The 25944-nt window shown below is 37.5% G+C and overlaps 2 protein-coding genes across 3 annotated transcripts; one reads left to right on the forward strand and one right to left on the reverse strand.

Annotated features, from left to right (window-relative positions):
* Positions 1-47: 47 nt before the first annotated feature.
* LOC108021204 (uncharacterized) lies at positions 48-25944 on the reverse strand. 2 transcript variants are annotated; one of them, XM_017089799.4, is made up of 12 exons: positions 25226-25944; positions 21370-21492; positions 19414-19577; positions 12072-12525; positions 9575-9974; positions 8825-9255; positions 8618-8762; positions 8391-8542; positions 7661-7977; positions 7091-7375; positions 4851-4958; positions 48-451 (listed from the first exon to the last, which is right to left on the reverse strand). In XM_017089799.4, the coding sequence occupies exons 1-12, from the start codon at positions 25371-25373 to the stop codon at positions 269-271; spliced, it is 2910 nt and encodes a 969-aa protein (XP_016945288.2). In that variant the 5' UTR covers positions 25374-25944; the 3' UTR covers positions 48-268. The 2 variants fall into 2 exon arrangements, with proteins under 2 accessions (XP_016945288.2, XP_016945289.2); XM_017089800.4 differs by lacking the exon at positions 4851-4958 and having other exon boundaries at positions 25226-25939.
* On the forward strand, positions 13024-14262 carry LOC108021205 (uncharacterized). Its single transcript, XM_017089801.4, has one exon. The coding sequence runs from the start codon at positions 13133-13135 to the stop codon at positions 13997-13999; it is 867 nt and encodes a 288-aa protein (XP_016945290.2). The 5' UTR covers positions 13024-13132; the 3' UTR covers positions 14000-14262.

Below are 25944 nucleotides of genomic sequence, written 5' to 3' on the forward strand. Positions count from 1 at the left end.
CATGAAAGGCCTTAAATTCAATTTCGAAATGGGTAAACAATTATTCGTTTGTGTTTTCAACAACATTTTGGTTTATTCAGTTTTTCCTTTTTTTGCATAATTTATACAATAGACATATACATTTATATAACATAACACACACATGTACAACTAAACAATAGTTTTCGTTTATCAATTTTATTATTCTCTTCAATTCCCCTCGCATTTGGTTTATTAATATCACTCATACGCCACGTGTGGCAGGTCAGAGAATTGGGCTGGCAGTCCATCAAGTGGCATCGGATTTTTCATCATCCTGCTGCTGCGGCGGACTTTTCCCATTTCCATTTGCTTGCTGTTGTGGTTGTTGTTGTTGTTGTGGAGATTCCGCCTTCTCCTCCCCCAAATTCACAGTGGTCTTCGAGGCATGCAACTCCGTCTCCTCAGGAATGACCTTTCGACCCTCCTGATCCTAGGAAATCGAGAAAAAAAATAATAATAAGAAAAAAGGTAAATGATTAATTGTTTTGTAAAACAGATACTCTTATGCCATGCCCAATGCTAAATATATAGGGTAAGTACCACAAGAATGCCATGCTAAATACAGTAGAACTTTAAAGCAAATGTAAAGGTTTAAGTTCAGTAAAATGTATTAATAATGTTTATTATTTCTATTGATATTAAAATAAATCCAATAGATTTTTGTATTAAAGTTGTACTGTATTTTCTGCAATTGAAGTGAGTACACAACCACACACTTCCATCCACTCGTTTTATTATTCGCACACATGCAATTAGCAATTAAAAAGGTAAAATGCATGCAAAAACCAATTCCATAAAGAGCATAAAAATTAACCAACCGATTCCGAACTAAAAAAAAAAAAAAAGGAGCGAATAAAAACCATCCCGAATTGTGGCCGACATCGTGTTGTGTTGTGCAGTGTAAAGTGCTATTTACAATTTACTCACTCAACTTGCATTTAGTTTTTCCCTTTTACGCCCTCAATGGATTTTCATGCACTTCCGGGCAAGTATAATCAACATGCATGCGAATTTGAGTTTGAACATGAAATTTAAGTGGCCGATAAATTATATTTAATGGAGTTGTAGTTCGATGATTCCAAGTGGATTGTGCTTATATGGATACCCCACATAATGGACGTGTTTGCTGTTTGCGCTATGAATTATGCTTCCCATTTAGAAATCTCATGGAAAGCTAACTAATTATATGGGGTTATAAGGATCTATAGATTTGAGCCAGTTTTCGCCTTGGCATTAAGCCAATTAGAGCTTCAAAATCAAAATATATTAAAGATTACGGGAATCTATAGATTGGCTTTGGCATTAAGCCAATTTGAGCTTTAAAATCTAAATATATTAAAGACACTTTACAATGACGACTTTCAACTTGATTTCACCCCTTTAAGCTATTCCCTAATTATTCCCTAGAGCTCTCTTCAGCGGAATATGCCATTTTTATGGTCCTTGGCTCCCCCATTCGAATTTCAAATGATGTTTTCATTTTTCCCCCACTCAATTCTCGATTCCATAAGCATTCCGGCTGAGTTCGCTTCGCATATGCACGAATAAACGAATAAACTGCAGCAGTTGCAACGGAACTGTTTGGTGTTTTTCTCCCCTTTTTTTATTTTTTGTTGGTTTATTGTCGAAAGGCATTTCCGCGTCATCAAACTTTTTGGATAATTCGCCATGCATCGAACGTAGTTTGCTCGTTGTTTGGGTTTTTATTAAAAAAGTGTTTGGGGGGCTGACGAGTGGGATGGCCGGAAAATGCACCGGCCTTGCAGTTGAATGCACAAAAGTTTTCCAACAAACTCAGGCACACAAACAAGTGCACCTCCGTATAGAAATGCACATCTTAAGTGCCATGTGTGGTGAAGAGCGAGATGAAAACTCAAAGGAAACAGGGGGAAAATAAAAGAATGCACCGACAAAAAGTTTATGAAAACATCGAGGCGTACATTTTTTCAAAACAAAAAATTTTTACCCTTTTAATTATTGAAATTTGATGTCTTATTTCAAAATTTGTTCGTTGTTAATTTTAATCCTTTAGAAAATGTGTTAAAAGTCTTGGGTATTCGTGTTGAAGCAATACTTTTAAGATGGTTTTATAAATATTACAACTCTGATTTTTTATGCTAGTTTGTACTTAAACAATTCTTACAGAACTGAAAATATGCTTATAATAAGATAGTGGAATATTTTAGTATTAGACATTCTCTTTGAGTGTATCTAGCGAAAAAGGGACAAGAATTTCTATAATGCTCCTGTTCAGTTCATTTTGCGCTGCCTTTGTTTCCATTCCTTTGTTTGGTCTTTCAAGTTGGTCTTTCCATATATACATTTTTAAGCCCCCCTTTTTTCCGCCTTCAATCCCCGCCACTGTCCTTTGAAGACCCTTACAATGGGCATTACTTACGCGCAATTTCGCGCTCACTTTTTGTGCGTTATGCTGAAGAAGTTATTGGCCTCGACGGACAAGCTACGTATATGGCGCTCTATAAAGTCGTCTATGGCCAAAATCAACAATGACAAATGTTGCCAGCAGCATCGAATTACGTGGCATTCATTCTGCGATCATTCCCATAAATATTTCTATTTTTTTGGTGCCTTCCTTTCTCTCACACATCGATAAATCGCTTTCATGGAAAAAGAAATAAAAATAATGCTAGCACAAAAAGTGGAATAAAAGTCTCATATATGTGTGTTTGTTTGTGGAGGAAAATGGGAATTTTTCTAGCTACAAAGCAATAGGTGAAGAAGAAGAAGAGAAAGCAAACCGGAAATCGTCGAAGGAAGTGGAAACATACACACGTACGTATGTATGTGCAAAAAAAACACATACAAAGGACGTGAGTTGGCAATGCTAAAATATTGAGTATTCGATTGGGATTCTTCTCATATATGCTTCTCTTGTCAAGAACCGTGGTAAAAAAATTATGTAAATTTAAGATTTTTAATTAAAATATAGGTATTTCTTATGAAGACTTAATTATACAGAATTTTTAATAGATTTTTAATGAAATTTACGAGTATACTTATAGATTCTTGAATGAATCTCTGTCAATAGATTCAAAAAACAGTTCAGATTTTCCAAAATAAAAATTTATCTTTAATCGCAATTTTAATAGTATATATTTATCCTTTCGGCCTTGAAATACTATTATTAGTGTTATCTATTTAATCAAATTTTCTATATAATAGAATTTTAAATTTTTCCAAAACTATTTACCACGGTCTATTGAAAAGTTTGAAATCATTTGCTACATTTTAACAGACGATGCCTTTTTCTTTGCCTCGGCTTGTTTGTTTGTTCTATGGCATTGTTGTTCTTTTGCACTCCCCCACACCCAATCACCTGCCACCCCCTTAAAAAACACCACCCCCACCCTTGGGAAAAAACAAACATTGTTGCTTTTTTGCAACAGCTGCCATTGTTATTCCGTTTTGTCAACTTGTATTAAGTTCAACAACAAATCATTTGGCGTAAAACGTAAACAAAATCAGAGCGCATGAAAAAACCATAGAACAATAGAAAAAGGGACATTTTTCAAGCTGGCCCCATATCTAAAAATGGAAAACTTTAAAGTAGGGACCAGAGAAAAACAACAAACGACAAATGGGATGTGAGGTGAAAGGAGGAGCTCAAGCTCAAATTGCTCGACGAGTGTGCAAAATTAAACTAAACTCAGCTAAGCGTTCAGCAAGGAGAACTCAACTTTAGGGGGGGTTAAGGGGGTCGAAATGGTAGGTGCTTGGTTTTGTGGGTTATGCACATAAAAACAAGTGATGCCCAAAAGTCAAATGGCGCAAGTGCGGGCTTTAATTCAACGAAATAACTTAATGCCCGGATGGCTTGGCAAACTGCGACGCCAGAACCACCACGTTCTACAGCCAACCAGCTATTTTCCACCAACCACCCATCAAAAAAAGCAACCAACAAATGCTGTATACGCCATTGCATTTTCCAGCATCACTACAGAGAAAAAAAATTAAGGTAAGGCACCCTAAACATTTTAAAAAGTCCACAAATAAAATTAACTCTTACTTCGGGATGGTTTCAAATGATAAAATAATAAAGGCCACTTAAATTGTTAAATTATAAATAATATATTTTTAGTGCCACAATTTCTTGCAGTGCATTAGTGCAATATCTTGGCAAAGGATGCTGCTGCCTCAGTTGCTTTTGCTACTGCCGTGGCCTCTGTTTATTCGCATTCAGTGCTGCATGCTTTTGGGCGCTTGCATCCCAGGACAAGCGATGCCAGAAGGACCCAGGACATGCCATGCAGTCGCAGTTACATATGTTTGTGTGCCGAATTACCCTTTGTCGAGGGGTCACATCGATTGGCTACAAATATTTGGCCACACAATGTGTTAATAGAGGAGCTAAATTATGTTGATCCTTGAATTCTAACAGCTTAGTTAAAAAACCTTTTAAAAGGTCCTTGAACTGTTGTAGGCTAATTTAAGCCAATATTTAAATCGCAAAATATAGAAAAATATTTTTGATTAATTTTTAAACATTTAAACAATGACTTTCCTTAATGGTTGAGGTTATTTTTTAAACAAGAAAATTAAAACTTGAATTAAACAACATTTTATAATAACCAAATCAATGGTATTTTAAAGTAGCTAGCTTTTTAAATGATCTGATAAAAATCCATATTTATGATCGTCTCTATAATTTTTACATTTTCTAATTTTGAATTTTCCTCCAATTCATTAAAATATTTACTTAACAAAGGGTGACTCTGCATTCGATCTAGCATGCTTTATTTTATTTTGGCTATTTTTGGTTTTACAGTTCGTTTTTGTTTTTTGTTTTTTGTTGGATTCTTGTACATTACCATTAACATGGAGCTGGGTATTACGGATAAATCCACAGCGGGTATTGAAGTTAACAAACCACTTGGATACTTTTTCATGCGGCTGGGAAAAAATGTTGATTCCACGCCCTGTTTGTATGCGAATGGCATTTTTGGCTATAGCATATATTATCCACACGTATAGGAAAAGGGAGATGCACTCACACAGATACACACTCACACACACAACTTCTCACGCACACACAGAAATCGAATAGAAAGCTCTCAGCTTTCTCTGGTTTTGGCAAATTTATTTTGCACAAAGCGAAGTTTTGCTCCTGGCTCGGGATCCTACAGCCCAACTGGCCTGCAATTTGCAAGCGCTGGGCCTTACACAGAAAGAAAATGTGATCTTCAATGATGATCTATACGTTATTACTATATTACGAATAACTTGATTTTGGTCTTTTGGTATGTGAAAAAAAAAATATTCAATATAATTTGAACAATAACGCAAGTAAAAAAGTACCAATGCGATGGTTTTAAACATTTAAATAAAATCAATGTATATATATAATTGTTATATTAAATGTAATTATTTTTCTGTGTGTAATAACCAACAACTCCCCGCTGAGGCTGCTGCCCCCTTTTTTTAAAACTACTGTAGTGAACTCATGGTCTTCTAGGGTTTGGTTTGGTTTTGTTTTATTTCATTTCTTTGCTCGGTGATGTGTGGAGGCAAAACTGTCAGTTTGGTCTGTTTCGCATCGGAATGTTTTTGCAAAAAGCGAAAGAGCAAATGCCAGGGGAAAACTTTGTCTTGTTCATAAATTCATTAATTTGTTGTGTTTTTGCTCCCTACCATTTATTTTGCTGCAGCAGCATTTGATTTATTGAATTATGGTTGCCTAGTTGCCATAAAAGCTTCGCCTCAAAGCATTGAAAATTAATTACGAAATTAACTTTGACAAGCGGCTTTGAGAGTGCAGCTGGATGGTACTGAGATGGGGTGGTGGCAAGGGGATAATCGATTGCAGGACATATATCATGGGAAAGTTTTTAATTAAAGGATAGCTCGGATAAAACTGTTTGCAATTGCAACTTGAAGTTGCCAATACCAGGTGCAATAAATTAGTAAAAATGTCCAAGGACTTACCAAATAGGTGTCTGACAATAGGGTGGCTCGGAAAAATATAGTTTCAAATATTAACTTTCAAAAAGTATTGTATCTGAGCGGCAGTAGATCTTTAAAATGTTCTAGTATAAGCTCCCTTTTTAAAGTTCCATAAAATGCTCTCCTTTTGTAATTGAAAAGTCTATTGTTTCATAATCGCCTCTTAAAAGCTAAATTCCAATTTCATTTGCACCTTAAAAACCCCAAGCTGTGCTGGGGATTTGAACAGTTCTTTCCTGCTCGGAATTTAAATTGGCAAAAATGGTGGCCAGCGGCGAATATGCTTTTCGAAAACAAAAACCAATAAACCCGGCTCGAATTCGAGCTGCACGGCAACAGGAATAGAGGAGCATCAGAGAAACCGGAGAGAAATCGAATCCACTGGGGCGGCATCAAAAGAAACGACCGCCCGACAAAGGCAACCAAATGCCAAACACACAAAACAACCGCCTCTTGAATGCCCCATTCCCGTCCTTAAAAAAGTTCACTCAGAAAAATATCTAACCACAATCAGTTCCAATTAATTTAGGGGGCTTTTAAAACACGACCAAATTTTCTTTGATAATCCAGCATACGATTTGATTCGAACATATATATGTATGTTAAGATATACTTTCTTAAATAAACTTATGCATCAATGCAGTGAAGACTTTATAAAAATATTTTATATTCAATATAGGACGTTGGAAATATTGATTAAAACCAAATTTTATAATTTCAAAGCCATTTTAAATTGCAGATTATTTTTTCCGACTGCAGTCTCCTATTTTCCGAGTGCATGTTGAACGAATCGAAGCCGAGGCGGATGCAGTTGGCCCCGGCTTCCGGCTGTCAAGGCAAAAACCAGAGACAGGACACAGCCGGGCACAAAGGACACGCGGCGGCATGCTAAAAAGTTATTGTGGCAACAGATGTTGGGTATTTAAAAACCAAACATACGACCAAGGAGTGGGTAGACCCAAAGCAATTTTTTTGGTGGTGGAAGAAATATACAGAAATCAAAACAATTGGCAGCAATCAGCGAGACACTCAAACGCACACAACACGCACACTCACACTCATACAAAAAGGACGAAAAAGGGGGAGACTTAAATAGATATTTACTCACCTCCAGGACCACGCCCTCAAGGGCTGGCTGTGAAATGTTCTTCAGATTTGTGTGATTCAATTTGGGGGCACTGTCGGCCCGATTGCGACCCAATGATTGATTCGACGTCTTGTTATCGGCCTTGCTCAGCATTGAATTGTTCGAAGACTTGTGATTAATCTCCAGTGCCGAGCGCAGGATATCCACCTTGGAGGCACTACCGATGTTCCCGTGCCGGGGAACCCCCCTCAAGGACTCTACGTTGTAGCTGCTGCGACGCACCGACAGATGGTCATGGATATCGGCCTGCAGAAATGAAAATCAATTTAAAAAGCGCACCTCGCAGAATCATTAACAAAATAATCGAAGGATAAAGGTCCGACAGGTGGACACTTTGACAAGAGGGCAAGGTATCATTAACAAAATTTAGCCAGGGTAGTTATTCTTGAAAGCTACTTTTAAAATCCAAAAACTACTCTGCTTTAAACCACAATCTTGACTTTATCAGTAATTAGTTCATAGGTACTTTAAGTTATCAAATGTGGTTTTCTAACCTCACCACAAAGGATTCTTGATTAAGCCAAAACTTACCCGCGAGCCCCTCGGCAGCGATGACAGACTGCCAATCTGATTGTATTTAATCATCAAACTCAGCCGCTCCAAGGACATCGAAGTGCCCTGCTCCTTTGTGGCCGGTTCGGTGAGCTTCTCCGTTTCTCCGGCCTCCACTTGCTCAACCTCCTCCTCGGATTCCTCGGTAGTATGATCGAATTTGCGCAGCCAAATCAGATGGAGTAGCCCATAGGCAATGCCTCCCACCACTGCAAGAAGACCCATGTAACGAAAGGCATCTCGAGTGCCGAACTGACCAATGAGGAGTCCTCCAGTAAAACTACCACTGCCGCGTCCTGAAATTGAAGACACACCAAATGTGATTACATAAACGGAAAGTGCCTCATTAGGAAAGTACACGCGGAAAAATGGGATTCCATATTGGGCAACAAAATGTGTTATTGTAGAATAAAATATAATATAAAAGAAGAAATTATTTCGTAAAAATTTAAAAATCTTTATACATTTGCACATTGAAGATAAATTTCTTAGTTCTTGAACTGTTTATTGGGAAAATATTAGAAAGTTTCAAAAATTATAAAATATTTTACTAAGGTCAAAAAATTTTATAATTATTCGGGCCTTAATAATATCGATTTATGTTAGTTGTTATATTCCTAAACAAACACCACACTGATATATATATAGTTTGCAAACAGGAAACCCATGTTTTTGCAACATGTTTTCTTCATGTAAGTCGGGTACTTACCCAAACTGAAATGAGCCATGCCCAGAACACCAATCAGGGTGGCCAGCAAACTTTTCGGGGCCAGAATCGAGCAGTAGGTCGCCGCAGCCACCCACATAAGGTGACAGGATAACGACTCCATGGCCTCGAACGGAAAACACCACCAGGCATTCCTTTATCGAAGGAGAAGGGAATTGAATTTTGGAATTGCATTAGGCCGGCATGTGACCAGCATTATTCGCACTCACTCGATGAAGGAGTAGCCCACCAAACGACCGGCATGCGAGAAGAAAGCGATGATAATCAAATTAACGTGCCCAAAGATTCGTGTGATTTTCTCCGCTCCATACAGGAATGGTATACTGCTCACGGTGCCCACGGTGATGGTAATACCTGGTCATCAAAAGGCACATATATAGGTAACATTAAACCAGTTCTAATGTTTCCAAACTCACCCAGCAGATAGTTCGGAGCTCCCAGTTCCTTGAGGTACAGAAATAGGAAGCTCTCGATGAAACCCCAGAAATTGCCGAGCACAAATAGGAAGCAAATAAAGGCAATCACATGGGGCATTTTGAGCAGGTTCCATAGATCTCGGAACACATTATCAGCTGGCAGTTTCTCGCCAAGGGGCATCATCAGCACCGACATTGTGGATATTACCAACAACACATCGTACGTATAGAAGGCTGCCGAATAGTCCGTATAGCCCAGACCCCTCGAGGAGTAATCAATCATAATGCCCGTTATCGGAGAGAATATGGCCATGCCGATGCTGGAAAACAATCGCTCGCGTCCGAAATCGCCACCATACTTCTCAATCATTGTCAGGGCAATCGGATCCATGATGGTTACTCCGGCTGACAGCATTGTGGTGGCCAAGAATCTGGGGAGGAACATATATATTACAGCGTCGGCACAGATGTGGATATATAACCGAATTTAAATGGAGTTAAAGGTATTGCTTTTAGAGGGGAAAGGTATATAAAAACTGTTCAAAAAATCACTAGATAAAATATTGCTTTCAAATGTGCTACATTATATGTTATATGCTATTATATGTAATTACAAAAGGGCAGAGCCAATAAAAAATATCTAAAAAGTCGTCTTACAGTTGATGAACTTTTTTAGTTAAACGTTTTAAGAAATCTTATTAAAATGTAGAATATTTTAACACCCTCTAAAAAAGGGGTATTCAAACTCACCTCAGCAAGAAGTAAACCCAGAAAATGATCTCATCTGTCTCCTTATAGTCCGGTGGGCAGATTTCCGGGGCATTCATGGTAAAAGTACAGCGTTGCATCATGCATTTTACAGCTCCGGATCCCAAGTGCGTCATATTTGTGCGACGAACCAAGCCGCCACACCTCAAATCCAAATCGTCCATATCGGTGAGGTTGATTTTACCCCTAACCAGGTAGTCTTGACCAAATCTCTGCAGAATATCTGTGACCGTCTCGTTGGCATCCTGTTCGATCTCCATGCCCAGTTGTTCGGTGGGATCGGCGAGATCGGGATGCATTTGCAGCATGAAGTACGTGGCATCCTCACTATCAGAATGCACCCAACTACTCCAAGCCAACTTCTGCTGACTACTATCGGTCACTGTTGAGAAAAGTAAAACAATACTTAGTACTTCAGCTTCATAAAAAATAATTTCCCCTTCTTATTTGGTTATGAAGTTAAAAGCCAGAGGTCAAATGTTTTAGAGTTCCTAACTTGTTTAACGTTAACTTAATTCTCCAATGCGCATTTGCGCAACAGAGCTCTGTAATTGTAAGTCATTTTCCCTTTCCATTTGCCCCGCTATGTTAAAGTGAGTTTTTCACATAATCAGACAGGCAGTAAAATTGCTTTTGCACTTTTCCTGTACTTTTCTGCACCCCCGGGGAAACTGGAGCCTGATTCCGACTTCCAGTTGTGTCCTGTTGTACTCTGTTGTGTCCTGGGCCCTGATGTCCTGTGCCGGCCATGCATGACCAATTTCCAATTGTGCCAAGTGTCAAGCGTACTGCCCAGTGTAATGCCATCATGTTTAGTTAGTTATGCACTTTTGTCTGCTGCTGTAGTGCCCCCTTTTCGGGAATTTCTACATTGTGATTTCCAGCCAGGACATTACCAAAGTTTCAGACTCTTCTGAGTTTTGTTTAGGTGAAATGGGGCAGGGAGAAAGTTTTGCCAACATGTGATGTACTTTTCTCTTATGAGTAGAACATGATTTGGGTCTAGCACTTTTGGGATTTGGGGAATCACAGTATGAAATAGATACATTTTCAGATTGATTGATTATAAAAGGTATAATATTTGATCTAAGCTGTGTATATTATGCTATACAAGCTGTTGCTGGCATAATTTCCCTTTATTAATTTTGGTACTCAATACAAAAGTATGAAAGAAATGTGATTTATTTATTTATTTATCTTTAAAGCTTTAAATTCAATAAAAAGCTGAAACTGTAGAGGTAGCGATCCCACAATCTTCTTCTTGCCAAAACTAAACTGTTTACCCAAGATATTATCCCAAATGAAAGCACTCTCTTTTCCATCTCCATTGGAAATATTTTCATTTAACTCCCCTGTCTATTTTCCCATACCTAGTGACAAGCTGCCGCCCACTTTTAATAATGTGGAATAAAAACGCCTCTCTGTGAAGTTTTTTCCACAGAATTGGAAAAAAGTTTCCCCGTAAACTTTGGCTCTCCACAAAACGTCAGGCTTTAATGACAACCCCACATCCACCGCACTGGCACGCACTCAGACAGGTTGAATTATACTTATTTTTTGTAGTTTCATAGAGAGTCGGTTCGGTCTTTGGCTTTTATGGAGCAAGTTGTTCTTGGCATTTCTGTTCCTGCTCCTGCTCCCAGTTGGCAGCTCACAAAAGACGGAAAAACAAACTAATAAAAGTAAAACACACGGACAGAGACAGGAACACGGACACGGACAAGAATACGGACACGGATACGGATACGGACATCGACACGGACACGGATGGAGTATATGGATATCAAAAAATGGCTGGGGAGAGCATAGGAGAGCATTGCAAGTCGACAACAAGTAAACTGAGTGGAAGAACAAAGAACCAACTACATAGAAGCAACTTGCAATCCTACACTTGGATACAAAATTACATGGTACCTTTGTAAAAGGTTTTACAAAAGATCTAAAAAACAACATGGGTCATTCTTTTTCAAGCCAAACAGACGTAAAAATAAATATTTTTTTTAGTTTTGATTACTTGTTAAATAATTTTGAACGTGAATTTGAAAAAATATTGCCTAAGTTTGGTCTATCTATCTTACAACCTCACTAGAAAGCAATTAAGGAGATATATAATAGTTCATAGAATTCTTTAAAAACTTTAATTGAATTTTGGATTATTATACCTCCGTATTCTTATATAAATTTATTTTTTAATTGTTACGTGTTGATCAAATTTAAAAAAATCAACCGAAACTATAAAAGTTTAGATACCGAACCTTTAGATACTAAATTTAGTTTTAAATTGCTACAGAACCCTTACTAGAATGTTTGTATGTATATATATGTTTTTTATGATATCAATAGAATATTATATCAATAAGAAAGTTCTGACTATACATTTTGGCCAGTGCACATCCAACTGGCCATGATAATAACGCTGTGGTCAGTCGGTGGTTGAGCAAGGGGAGTCCACTGTGGACGGGTTCATCACGTCACTTACAATTCAATCCCTGCATGGACATGGCTGACAGTTCGGCTGACGATGACTGGCCGGGCTCCAGACCTCGACCCAGACCCACCTCCTTCAGCTGGGACATTGGCGGGAACATGGTCGATGACATATTAAGTACTTCTTGGTATCTGCTCCTCGTTTGCGTTGCGAATAATGCTGGCAATGATGACGCCGGCGATGTGGTGGTCGATGTGGTTGGGGCTGGCGATGAGCTCGATTCGGAGGAGGGTTCCATTGTGGTCGTCCTTGCTGTGGTTGCTGTTAGCTGGGGTCTCTGGCTGGTTGACGTGGTGCCCGGACGGACATCGTACGCCGGGTTATTCGTGTAAAGCTTTGGATTAACTTGCTCCTGCATCAAACAATAGTCGACGCACTGATGCACGGCCAATTCCAGCTCCGGTTCCTCCGGACATTCTCTACTCGGACACGGGGACCACCAGACCTGCGGAGAAAAATACGGGGTGAAAAGACAAAAGGAATGTATTGGAAATTAGAAATGGGTAAAGGATTTGTGCAAACAGCTGGAGAGCCAAAGGATGTTCAGCAGATGCTTAAAATATCCCTGAACATTTGCTTGGATTTCCTACATCGATTGTTTAAGCTGCTGGTAATCTTGCTTCCTTGGAAAAGCTCTAAAATGGTATTTGTGTATCCAATGAAATGTGTAAAAACAAAACAAAAAAACTAAATATCTTTGCTATTTACTTAAACACATTTTAATAATCTATATGGATGTTTCCCTTAAATCTATATAATGTGTATTTAAGTAGATAAATACAAAAGATGTTAGATTCACATGACAATCAATATTTTATTTTCGTTCTATATTATTTGTTCGAAATAATATTAATAAGTTACTCTAATCTTATATGTTTAATCTAGTCTCCTTAGACAAATAAAATTTCTTTAAAAATGCAAAATCGAAAAATCCTAAGTTGGCTGTAACTATTCCTTCACATCGTTCACCCTTCATTTAGCTCAGTTCTCAGTTATCAAGTTGTATAGGTAGGTCATACAATCACCCAAGGGAAAACCAAGGAAAATCTAGAATGTCTTCTCTGCCGACCAAATCCTGGAGCATTCAGTTCCGTGAACTGGTCACCTCGCCCTTTGCCATAATCGCGATGACCTGTGTCCTGGGTTATGTGGCCTATATGAAGACCAGACGTCAACATGGAACCTACGATGATGAAGACTACGAAAATGAGGGACACCGCAAGCTGCCAGCTCCATTGACGGGACTACGTCTCAATCGAAAGCAGTTGGCCAAATATAACTCGGAACGTCCGGACAAGACCTATTTGGTGGCCCTACTCGACGTGATCTATGATGTGTCCAGTGCAGCTCATGATTTTGGACCTGGTGGCAAATATGCCAAGCTTTCGGGAACCGAAGTTACTGGTTTCATAAAGAAACAAGCGTTTTTCGAAATGCGTGACTATGAAACGTATTTGACTGAATGGCAAATGATGTTGGAGGATTTCTTCTATCCTGCTGGCAAGCTAATCGATAGGCAAGTGTTTGTTGAGAGTAAGATTAAAATGAATACCACAAAGGAGGAAATTGAAGAGGAAAAAAAGGAAGAGGTGAAGGAACCGATACAGAAACCAGAAATGAAACCAGAGCTGATTCCAGAGCTTCCCGATTTGGATTTGGGTTCACCAGATGAGGCTATCAATTCTGATTGCGATTCCCTTCGCACTGCCTATGATTTTCCACCAGGACAAGATGATCGCGTTGATGATGTGGACGATGAGGACGAAGGAAGGAAGGTTGATGACGATGGAAACGATAATGATAAGGAGGAGTTCTCTGAAGCTGGCCAGGGGGATAATGATGGCGATGCCCCAACAGATGATGTTCCCAACCAGACCATCTGGAATGACACAGATGTAACGATGGTGGCCACTTCATAAGTCCCCTCACCTTCACGCATCACCCATTGAAATCCAGCCAAAAGTGGCACTTAACCCATAAGCCGCCCATATATGAACTTAAGCCCTCATCCATAATAACACAAACATAAATAAATATCTTTCGGATTTTACGTGTATCTGCATTTGCAGCATTTACACCGAGAAAAACACTTTTATACATAACTCAAAATTGTATATTGCTTGAGATTCAGTATCGAATTGTAATATATTGCTATTAAATAAATGGGTTAATGTATCAGCAATGTGTTGTTTTATCATTATTTATAATGTCAAGAGGAGAAGCATCCCCATTTTAACAGTGTACTGCCTGTGGCTGTGTGTGTTCCTGCATATATCCGTTACCAATTTTAATGCGAATTCAATAAGGCTCTTTCAAGGGTTGCAAGGGGCTGATTGGGCGGCAGTATCGAGCGCTCGCCTGCAATAATAAAATGGTAATTTCCGTTCACTGCCGTCGTCGGCGGTCGATGCCAAATAAATTTATGCCAAACGGCAAACCGAGCTCGGCTCTATAATGGCATAAAATAGTAAACCGCAAGCAACAGGACATGGCCAGTGGAACAGGAATACACGGGATATGCTACATGAGACTCCGGCTCCTGGACTCCAGGACTCGAAGGATTCGAAGGATGGCGACGTCCGGCGAACGTGCGGAATGAACACAAATGTAGCCATAAGATGCGTTTGCATGCCCTTATGCCAGCCACATACTCTTTAAAGGGGTATTACTAGCTTGGAGTTGGGATTTTAACAATGTAATGTTTCAATACTTTACCTTTTAAACTTGTTAAATGTCCCTAAATGATGGAATAATAAGGATAAGGATAAGATCGACAAAAAAGCCCAATATTAAACACTTCAAAATCTGAATGGGTTTAGCCTATAACAAAAACTCTGGTTCCCAACTTGTGCAATCTTCATTTTTATATATATTTAAGTAAATTAACAAAGAAAATGGGTTAGGATTGTATATTTTCTTGACTCAAATTTTCCTATAATATACATGCTTAGCTAGTCTTTTAGCCATTTTTCTTTAAGTTTGGTAGCAGTTCCAGGTCGTACTAAATCAGTATTTTTGACCAGTTTAATATCCAGAATAATTTTTTATTATGATCATTAATATTTTATTTATTCCCTGCCTATTAAACATATGTATATTTATTTATGAAGTAGGCAGAATTCGGCGAATTTTGTTGTTTTAATTCAGATTTATTTTTACAAAGAAATCAATTAGGTACCATAAATACGAGTTCCTTCCCCTTATCTCTTTCCATTATACTTTTCTCAGGGTATTTCGAATTCGCCGAGTCGCTGTCTTTTCTCCCCCTGTTTGCTGCAGCTATTTTAATGGTGTTATTGTATTTTATGGGCACATCATAAATACAAATTCAATATACGCCCGTGCCAAGTGGAGAGCGCTGGGAGGGATTGGCCGCCATTGAATGCGTGTGTGCGTATCTTTCAGATACATTCGTGAAATGAGGCGAGTGGTGGGGCGTCTTTTGGCCAAGGGCCAAGGATTCAGGACCCAGGACCCAGGATCTACCCCAAAATAGCAGTTCCATTGCGTTTCATTACGACTAACGGCAATGGCTGGAGTGCGATTGTGAGTGTGTGTGTGCGAAAGAAAGATTTTAATGTGTGTGAGAGTGTGCATTCGTGTTGGTGTTTTAGTGCGGCTTAAGTGCTGGCAAAACGACACTAAGATAAATGTACGTGATACACAGGCACGGACATGAAACACTCACACTAGCACTCGGAAAAATCAACAAGAAATTTCCCCAAAACTAATAGTAAACAAATATATTTTCCTATTAAAAATATTCGTAATATTTATACAAATAAAAAATAAAAATATATATTTAAAACAGCTCACAGTTTTTTTAATAAAAGCATATGTATATATTTTACGGATATAGCTTTATTTTCATAAAAGGAAGAGTCGTTATTTGTTATTTTGTAGAGTAGTGCTGAATATGTTTAAATTCTTAAAATGTATCCAAGCTTAAGCTCTCTCAATTTGTATATTCAAATTAAATTATTTTGGACACAGAATTCAATACTTTTTTCTATTGTCAGTTTGTAATCAAATTACTTCCAGCCTTGCCTCACAATATAAGAAGATATTTTTGTTAGTGCTTGTAAACCTGATGTGCACTCGGCTTAAGTGGATTTTTTGGCACCGTCTAGAACTAGAACTTCGAGAAGTGCCCCGAAAATGTCCCCCACTCTGGAAAACCTTGTATTTGCTTCTGGTGAGCTGTTTCTAATGCGTTCCATTCGCTTGCTGGCTGTCAGGCTGCGTTGCTGCTTCTGTCATTTTCTATTTTCCATTTACCATTTGAATTTGTTTAGCCTCGGCCCACTCTCAATCGTAAGGGCCCTTTGGCTTCGTTTTACCATAATATCCCAGTCATGCGGATGTCTCTCGGTCCCCTTTCCCTCGTTCCGCCTGCCAGTCCATAATTCGATTTATGTAAAACTCTTGTAGTCTTGTAGTCCTGCGACTGCTGCAATTTGCTGCCCGAACTCGAGAGCTGCTTGTGTCCAAATGCAATTGCCAAAAGGTGTGAGACTGTCAGCCGCTTCTCCTCGAACTCCATAAAGAACATGCAATCTCGAGAGGATTTTGTGGAGCTGAACTCCGGTCGAACACCTCGGGGAAAAGCTGTGCAGCTTCTGTGTGCCACGAAATCTCTCACTGGCACCCATAAAGCATGTACTCAAATTTGTTATGCCACATCTGACCGGCTTAAGGGACCCACAGGACCCAAAGGACACGCAATAACATCCAACCCCCCAAAGCTCGAGTCAGAGTCGTTTGCATTGATATGATCATAAGCATAAAGCGTACACACATATATATATCGATATCAATAAAAAGGAAACGCTGAGGGAAATCACAGAAATTCTGGTTCGACATATACAGACATATATATCCCTGTGTACCCTCTTTCGCCCCTTCCTTCAGATGGGATGACATTTATTTGCTTTATTTCGATGATTTTACATGACGCAAATTTATGCACAAATGCAGATAGAACCAGGAGCAGAGCGGATCCAAAGGCAGCAAAAAGGACAAAAAAATGGTATGGAATGAGGAAGGACGGATTCAGCTACTGCACTCACAGGGTGACAGAAAAATTTGTGCACTTGAAGAATACATATTAGATATTATTTTTAAATATTTACCACCAATTTAAATATGTTCTATTACATGTTTATTGATAAATTTCTATTAGTTCAATATCAGGAATATTTTTGGATTCAAAAAAGGTAATCATATTTAATTTGAGTTTAACTATAAATTTAATTTGTATTTCCCATACATTTTAAGTATGTACCTTCTTTTTAGTATAAGAAATCCAATATTAGATTTGAATATCGATTTTTAAAGATATAAAAATTGTTAGATGCAGACATTTCTTTGACATACTTTAAAAATAGATCATATTGCAACAGCAAGCAGACCAAAAATATAGCACACAAAGAACAAAGTAAAACCAATCTCAGAAATTTCCAAAACAATTTCTACATAACTATACTTGAGAGTTAATAATTGTTCCCTTTTGTGCTTGTATGTGCTCTTTTGTCGAGTGTCGAGACGCTTGAATAAAGGAATAACTGCCAAGTGTGGTACTCCATGCGTATACGTAATATTTGCCCGACTCCATCTGTGTGTGCCGCGTCGCATTGCGTATACGCTCCGTGGTGCGTTTGTGTGTGAGTCAGCATGTGGCATGCTGCTGGGAGCTCAGAAATCGGCAGGAAGTTGCCAAACGAAACGAAGCATCTCCCTGCTTTTTATTCGCAGCATCGCGCAACGCGGCAACGTGACACGCATTAGATACACACCCCCCCACACACACACAGATACTCTGCGCGCTGGTATGGGTGTTTTTGTGCGCAAAATGTGCTGGTGTGTGTGGTGGTGTGGGGGAGTGTGGGTGTGTGGGTGTGTTGCATGTGGCAACATTATGTTGCTGCTGCCTCGAATAAATGCCGGCTTTTATGTAGTTCTCGCCTGCCACATCCTTTGCTCCCTGGTCCTCTCCAAAATAGAGACATGCCGTGACTGAAGTGAGACCATTGTGAAAAGTGGAAGGAGCGCTTAAAAGCAGTTCCCAATGGCTAAGAGGATGCCGAAGATTTTTGGCAACTCGCACGCAACAATTGCCATTGAAAATTATCTGACGGGCTGCAATAAATTTACTGCCAGAAATGTGGAACACTTAAAGATTGCAAGAAATTCTTAACCTATTTATGGTAACAATATATTGCTTTAAATTCTGTTTCGGGCGGAAGGAATTTAGATTTGAGCGCACTTTTTTAAGCAAGTACTAATTTTAGTATTATATACTAGCTTTAATTTGTTAAAATAAATAAATAACTAAGTTCTGTATTTAAAATTAAATTATTTCACGCGAAAAATGAAATTTAAATGTATAATAATTTAATATTTATTATTCAATTGTCAAAAGATTATCAAACTTTTAACTTATTTGTACAAAATTACCTAATAAGGATGTGGTTTTCGATAGTAGATAAATACAAATTATAAACGATATAATTTATTGTCTATGTTAATTCAGGGAAATCCCACCAAATGTACTTCAAATATATGTGATTTAGGGCTTTGATAAATTATATTTAAAATTAAATGTAGTTACCACACTTAGACCACAGTAACAAACGTGAAAATTAATATTTTATGGCCCACACATAAATGGCAGGTAATTTGAAACATTTTAAGTGTACGATATTAATTACCAGCTAGTAACTGCACACACTACCCCTCACTCACATTACAGTCAAAGTCATCAAGAAAATGAAAATCGTATGGAATCGGAGGACGTTAAAGTGGGTGAGGAAAGTGCAGGGTAACCATAAAGTAAGCGCATTAAAACTGTACAAGAGCAACAGCTGTTTCCCCATGAGCAGCAGAATAATGCATCCGGGAACTTTTGCCGCGAGGGAAAACTGAGAGAATCGAGGTTGGAAAACCGCAGCCACATCATTTTTAGCTCTTAACTAAACAAGCGTCTAAAGATATTTACCCACGCACCTCAACCGCAGCCCCTAAGCAGATTACAGTATTCTCCAAACATTCAAACTGATTGAAACGAAGTCAGGGTGCTTTAATCGATTGAAGGTGGAACTTTTCATCGCCTGAGAGTATGGCACAGAAAAGAATTTTAGATAAGTAAATATGTGATATTAACATATTCTTATACAAAATAAATGTGTTTCAGATCTTTTGCTGTTCACAGATTATATAAAAATCAAATTAACATGTTTTCAAAAGGATTCTTCTTTATGAAATTTATTTTTTTAACTTTTATATTTATGGTATACCTACTTAATTTAATTTTTTCAGTGTCTGAACATCTTACCTCAATATCACCGCTGTCTGGATGTCTCAATACGAACGCCGATGGCACCACGCCCGGAATCTCCTGCTGCGGTATAAAGAGCAGCGAGTGATGGAAAATCGCATTCAGGAGCAGACTCATCACAACGACCGGTTTGTATTTGCCAAATTTGTCAACGAGGAAGCCTGCAGGGAGTGTAAGAAAAAAAACAACAAAAATGGAATCAATCTGGGGAAAATGTAAGCGAAATTGCAGCGAGATGTTTGGAAACTGCATCGTCGGTTGTGTGAATCCAAGAGTTCGCTGCTCAAAGTAAGTTGTCTACAATTTGGCTGGGGGCTTTGATTGGTTCCCAGCAGCTTAAATGCAGTTTAAGTTGGATTTGCCACACCAAGGAGACAAACTGGAAAAGCTGCCATATACCTAAATAGTGCGTCTTAAATTTAAGCAGCTGTTCAAAAATGTTTAAATTTGACTAAAAGCAATAAGTCACACTAAAGTCTAAAAAAAAAAGCGAAAATAAATAATAAATAAATTTTAGTAACATAAATGTACTTTACAAATATTGTTCTTAAATTGGCTATGGTAAATTGGAATGTTTAATAAAAATAATAAAAATACTAAACTTTTAAAATTCCGATGTTTTCATTTTGCTCGAATCAAGTTGAAATGGCGATATTTATATTGAATATCTCAACAAATAAACTATTAGTTCAGTCAGTTTATACTTATACTTATAAAAAAGTTGTTAAGTAAACTCAAATTTTATCTTTTCACCATTTTGTTCTAGTATTGAGAACAAGATATAAAAAGGTACTTACACAGTTTTTAAGAACGAATGCTCTCAGTTCAAGAACAACGTACCTGAATATTTCACTCTGTGTAGTACTGAGTTCTATTTAAACCAGTTCCCACCAGTTTCTGACCAACATATTTATTTAAAATACTACTCTTAAACTCCCTTGCGTTTATTTTTATAACCTTTAACTCTTTTCCATCTCTCAATTTTATTTCGCTCATATATCTTTAGCTCGTTTTCTTTTATCGCACCATAGCTTGAAGCTTTCAATGCCATTAACTGGGAGTATCTAGCATGATTATAACGCAAGTTGGATCATCGAAATTTTGATGTCGCAACTTTACGAGAGCGTTTTCACTTAGCTCACATTTTATATTTTTTTCCCCAGCTTTTATGTTCAACAATTTGACCAGCTTTATGCACTTTTCCCAACAGCCCCGCGTCCCTTTGTTTCAGCATGCACCTCCCTTCAACATTTATCTGCAGCGAGTGTCCACATAAAATGTTTAAAAACCTTCGCTGTCGCCAACATTCCATACCGCAAATGCATTTTTTAAAATGCAAAAGCAAATAATAAGAATGGATATAAAAAAAACGGTGGACAAAAGGAAGCGAATGCAACCACACGATGGGGGCACTTCACATACAGACAGTCAAAGGAGAACAACAAGAACTTTGTTTAATTGTCATTTAAACTGCAAGTGAATTAAATTATTCGCACTCGCTTGGAAAAGTGGCCTGGTCTAAAAAAGAAAATGTCATCCAATGAAAAAGATTGCAGCTATGGTGGTGATAAAAAACCAATCAAATGTCGGCAGTTTGGTTGAATAAATGTATATATTTACGAAACGAAGAGCTTTTAAAATCTTTGTATTTTTGGTAACGATTTAATTTTGTATTGGTTGCTTTTTAATGTAATTTAAAATACGAAAAATATTTGTATGTTCCCATTACTTAAGTATATTAAATCTTTGTATTTCACTTGATAATTTGATTTAATACAATTAAATAGTGTCAAACCCACAGATACGCTCCTTGGCACTTTTCGCTTGGCTTGATTTTCGGTTTTTGCTCTCGTCTTTATGCACGAGTAATCAAACAAGGCAAAACTTTTAATTAAAATCGACGCAGAATGCTAATTAAGATGCATTAAAACAATTAACCGCCCATCTACTCACCTGTTATGGGCGGGCTAAGAAAAGTGGTGAAGGGCAGGGCCAGGTAGATAATTGCAATCTCCTCCACCGTGAGTCCAATCGACTGCATGTGGATCGTCAGGTAGGGCAAAAGCGATGAGGTGGCTGCAATGACAAAAGGAGTACAGATTATTGTGCGAATTATTGGCAATCGAGAAGGAGAACTTAATTATCAGCAGGAAATGTGAAGAAAGGGGAAATTGCTTAAAGGAAACGATGGAATTTCGTTGGGGTTAATAAAGCCCGTCAAAGGTAATTAAAAATTGTGAGTTAATGAGGGGAAAAAAGAAACAGAAGAGTTTGATTTGCCACAAAAGGTTATCAAACTGATGGATGGCTGACCAATGTAACCAGTTAAATATTTTACCATACTACCCACTTTTAAAATATGGTAGGCTTTTCATTTCAGTTTAATTGAATTATCATGGTTATTCAATTGATTGACATAGAGCAAACACAAGAGAGTATTGATATGAGTCAACAAAAAATATTTTTAATATATTTATAAATATGAAAACTAATTAAAGGGTTTATAAATTCGTTTGGTTAATAAAAAATCAGGTCAAGGCCAAAATATATTTTTCCTAAAAATTCCTAAGTCAATCGTGGCACTAAAATTGATAATATTTAACCTTTAAAAATGTCCCAGAAATGACACCACGAAAAAGGGCCACAGATAATCGCCCTGCATTTTAATAATTTATGAACATTAACGCAACGAGCACGCGTCACGTGGCTGCAGTCAAAAGAGGTGGAAAAACGGGGAAAATCGTGGGAGGAAAATAATGGCAACAAATTGGGCGAAACAGGGAAGCAGTCACATTCCCAATTTTCCCCAGCCACCATTTCATTCCACAGCCTTGACCAATTTAAATGCAAACACACCAAGGATCCCCAGCACGTAGAAATGTGTGTGTTCAAGGGGGAAAAGTGCGTGTCCTGAATGAAATTCGTTTGTTAAAGTGCAGTTAACACTCGGCCTCGGAAAATGGCGGCTTGAATTCGTTTTTTACAGCTCCTGCATCGCCTCAGATAATTAACAATAATACGCCGTGTGTGTGTCTGTTTGTATTTGCTCAATGCAATAACAATTAATTGCTCGTATGGCCGCTGCCGTTTCTTCCCTTTCGCTCGGCGGAAACGGAAACGCAAGCATGTCAGGGTTGTTTGGCTTGGCGGCCATTCATGTTCATTCGCGTTCTCGAACACAGAAAGAAAAGCCCATAAAATAAAATCAACTATGAAGAACACAGAGCGCTGAAAATGATTTCATTAGTTTGAAAAAAATATTATAGCATTATTTATTATTATTCGAATATTTATTCGAACTACTATTTTTTAATGGTTCGGAAAACCTAAAACATTTTTTCAAAATATTTTGTTTCCTTCTTTACCGCATAATTATAATTTCCGCATATCCAAAGCCATGAGAAATGTAATATTAAAGCAAAAATAATTTTAATATCTTGTTGATTTTTGTCTGCCCATCTGGCAGTGTAAAGTTTTTTCTCGGTTCCATTCGGTTGGGATCTGTTCCTGCCACGCTGTCATTCGTAATTAATGTCCTTTTGCCCATTTCAATTCCCCTTTTTTGGCCCCAAACCCCAACTTTAATAATTATTATTCCGTTTTTCGCTTGTCGCACATATTTTCAACTATGCACAAAGTTTTGGGTAACATGTTCAGGCACATCTATGCAATTCGCAACTACTATATTGCACTTTATTTGTGAATATTTGAGGGGACAGGTGGTAGAGATCCACAACTGACACTGACAAATGGAAAATTTGCAGCCAGAAATATTAATTGCACTTCATTTTTTCATTTCGGGGTTTCATCGACCGGTGAATAGTGAATTGACATTTAGGGCAATGGTTATGCTGGGTAATTTCATTTCGGAAATTAAAGTTGATTGACATGAAAGGGAACTTAAGAAAAAAATGTATTGTGGGTATATCTGTCAGACGTCACGAAAATGAGAAAGCCAGCTCAAAAGATTAAAAAACAAAGAAGACATAACAAAAGCCACATTTCAAATTGATTGAAATGAAATCAATATATTTAAGTGGGGGTAATTAAATCACTAAAGGATTCTTATGCAAACAAAAGGCATATTTTCATAACTAATTACATTTTAAAAAATTTGCATTCATATGCAATAATGAATTTCCGTTAATTTTTCTGACTTTTACTCTTTTTATTTTCAAGGCATACCTATTTTTTGTGAAAATTTACAAAACACCTAATGGCATTATTAATTGTAAAGGTCAAAGGATTAAATAGATAAAAAATAGAAATTCAAAAGTTAGTCCTTTACTAAACTTTCAACTTAATTTTTGTATATATATAGGAATATCCATCGGCTTTTTAAATCATTAAATCATTTTTTCTTATTTGTTCAGCTATTTACCATTTTAATTATTACAATTGATATTTAATTAATACGCGTTTCAACATAATTGAACTGCAAAGAGCAACAGAAAAATACAATATCACTTTGAAAAATGATGAAAAACGGACAAAGAAAAAAATAAATTTTAAAACAATCAACGTGTCACAGAAAAATAAAAAGGAGAAGCCACAATCATTTTAATGACGTGCCCTGAAATTCCTTTGTCTAGCCAATGAAAGGTATTAAATAACATTTTATATGGCCGCACATACATGTTCTAAGCCAATTAAATTATTTTGTGAACTTTGCACTGCCCAAAAACCGAGACGAAAATAAAAGAAATGCCGAAAAAGAATCCTCGGCTCAACTTTAGCCAAATAAAAAACGCATTAATACTCATTTTAGTGACAATGTGAGTTTAATGGCAAAAGACAAAGGGAGGTGGTGAGTGGGTGGGTGGGTAGTAAAATGTTTTTGCCATTGACCGCCAGAAAAAAAGCATTCAGAAAATGGCGCACGGTCAGAAAACGGAGGCGGCTACAAATATATATATATACACTCGTCCAAGGCGAATCAAAGTAAACCTTTCTCAAGCTTAAATCTCATAAGCTAGATTTATTTACAAAAGACGCACAAACACACACACACACAGGCATTATGAATGCCTAATTGCCACACGCTGGGAAAATCTGCTCAATGTGCATCAGACTCTAACTGAATTTATACAAATGTGTTACATCTTTTCCCCAGCCTAATTGATAACTTCCGACCAGCCCAGTCCCCTACATTCCGGAGAAGGGGATTCGTGGAGTGTGATAATGAATTCAGATTCACTGCCAGAGAATCACTCGGTCCACCGGACTTTGCTCAACATTTTTCCAGCTGCATTGCCTATAAATAATATTATATATTAATATTATATAATTATATAATATATTATATAATATTTCTGAGATATGGAAAAGGGAAACTGTACTTCCGTTTGGTAAATATTTAAGGTTTGTTTAGGACTTTTTGGTACATAAAAAACCAATTTTAATAATTTATTAAAAAGAATTTAGTGCAGTTTTCCTTGAAGTACTTCTATATTCCTTTCTTATAATATTTAAAATAAAGGTCCACTAAATAATTAATAAAAAAAGGTAAATTCAGTTTCCTTTAAAATCGAAATACTAAGGTATTTCCATTCCTTTCAATGTATTTAAAAAATAAAAAGATCTATAAATAATCAACTATTAACATTTAACATGAAATAATTTGGTGACACAGTGTGTTTATTTTCTCTGAATTCAGCTAATTTCTTTTAAAATCAACGTGTCGTATGCGTGATATCTGTAAAAACCAAGGCAAAAGCCAAGTGTAAATGCAGACACATTACGTTTTTCCTTATTGATACAAGCGATTTCTAATTGGTTTTTAATGATATATTTTTAACACATTACTCACCGCCATACATCACGAAAAGAGTTATCTTCAGCATTATCAGGTTGGGATTGATGCCGTGTCGCTGGCAGAATTCTCCGAATCGCGATAGCTCCACCTTTTCCGTAATCGCCGGATCCGTGGCCATTTCCTCGCTGACCATTTTCCCCATTTTCCCGTCTAACACTCGGCTATTTGCATAGACTCGTCGACAGTTTTGAAGTTCGTTTCAATGAAAAGCGGCCAGAGGGGACGGGGAAAATTGCCACCGATCTAAGTTTCTCGGTCACACACAGATACGCACACAGACTAACACATTGCGAGGCACTCAAAATTAAATCCCTAGTTTATTTTGCTTTTTACGATTTCTCTCGCTGGCTTTTTCTTGTGATTTTGATTAAATTCAATTGAAATTTGTGATCATCAAGGCAGACCAAGCCAGTTGTTGTTGCTATACATATATATTTATATATATATTACACACTAAATCACAGTGCACAATTTGCTTGAGTTTTTGTTTTTCACAACTTCTAATCCATGATCTTTGTTATTTTCTACTGACTTTTCCGTTTATCTCGCACACTTTTCAAGGTTTCCACTATTGCTCCACTTTGGGATTTTCCCCTCAATTTGTTTATCCCAAAAAATTCACTGCGCGTTTTCCTTTCCACTTTCTATATTTTCCGTTTTAGTTTAGCCGCTTGAACTTTCCCAGTCGCCGTTCGCTTTGTGACTGAGCTGCA

Source organism: Drosophila suzukii, chromosome 2L, assembly GCF_043229965.1.
Source record: "Drosophila suzukii chromosome 2L, CBGP_Dsuzu_IsoJpt1.0, whole genome shotgun sequence".
In the NCBI taxonomy this organism is placed as follows: Eukaryota; Metazoa; Arthropoda; class Insecta; order Diptera; family Drosophilidae; genus Drosophila; species Drosophila suzukii.

Coding starts and splice junctions, on each gene's coding strand:
- LOC108021205 (XM_017089801.4), top strand. CDS start 13,133: ATGTCTTCTCTGCCGACCAAATCCTGGAGCATTCAGTTCCGTGAACTG.
- LOC108021204 (XM_017089799.4), bottom strand. CDS start 25,373: ATGGGGAAAATGGTCAGCGAGGAAATGGCCACGGATCCGGCGATTACG. Junction 8,763..8,824: donor AGCTCCGAACTATCTGCTGG/GTGAGTTTGGAA, acceptor TTTGATGACCAG/GTATTACCATCACCGTGGGC. Junction 7,376..7,660: donor CGCTGCCGAGGGGCTCGCGG/GTAAGTTTTGGC, acceptor TCATTTCTGCAG/GCCGATATCCATGACCATCT.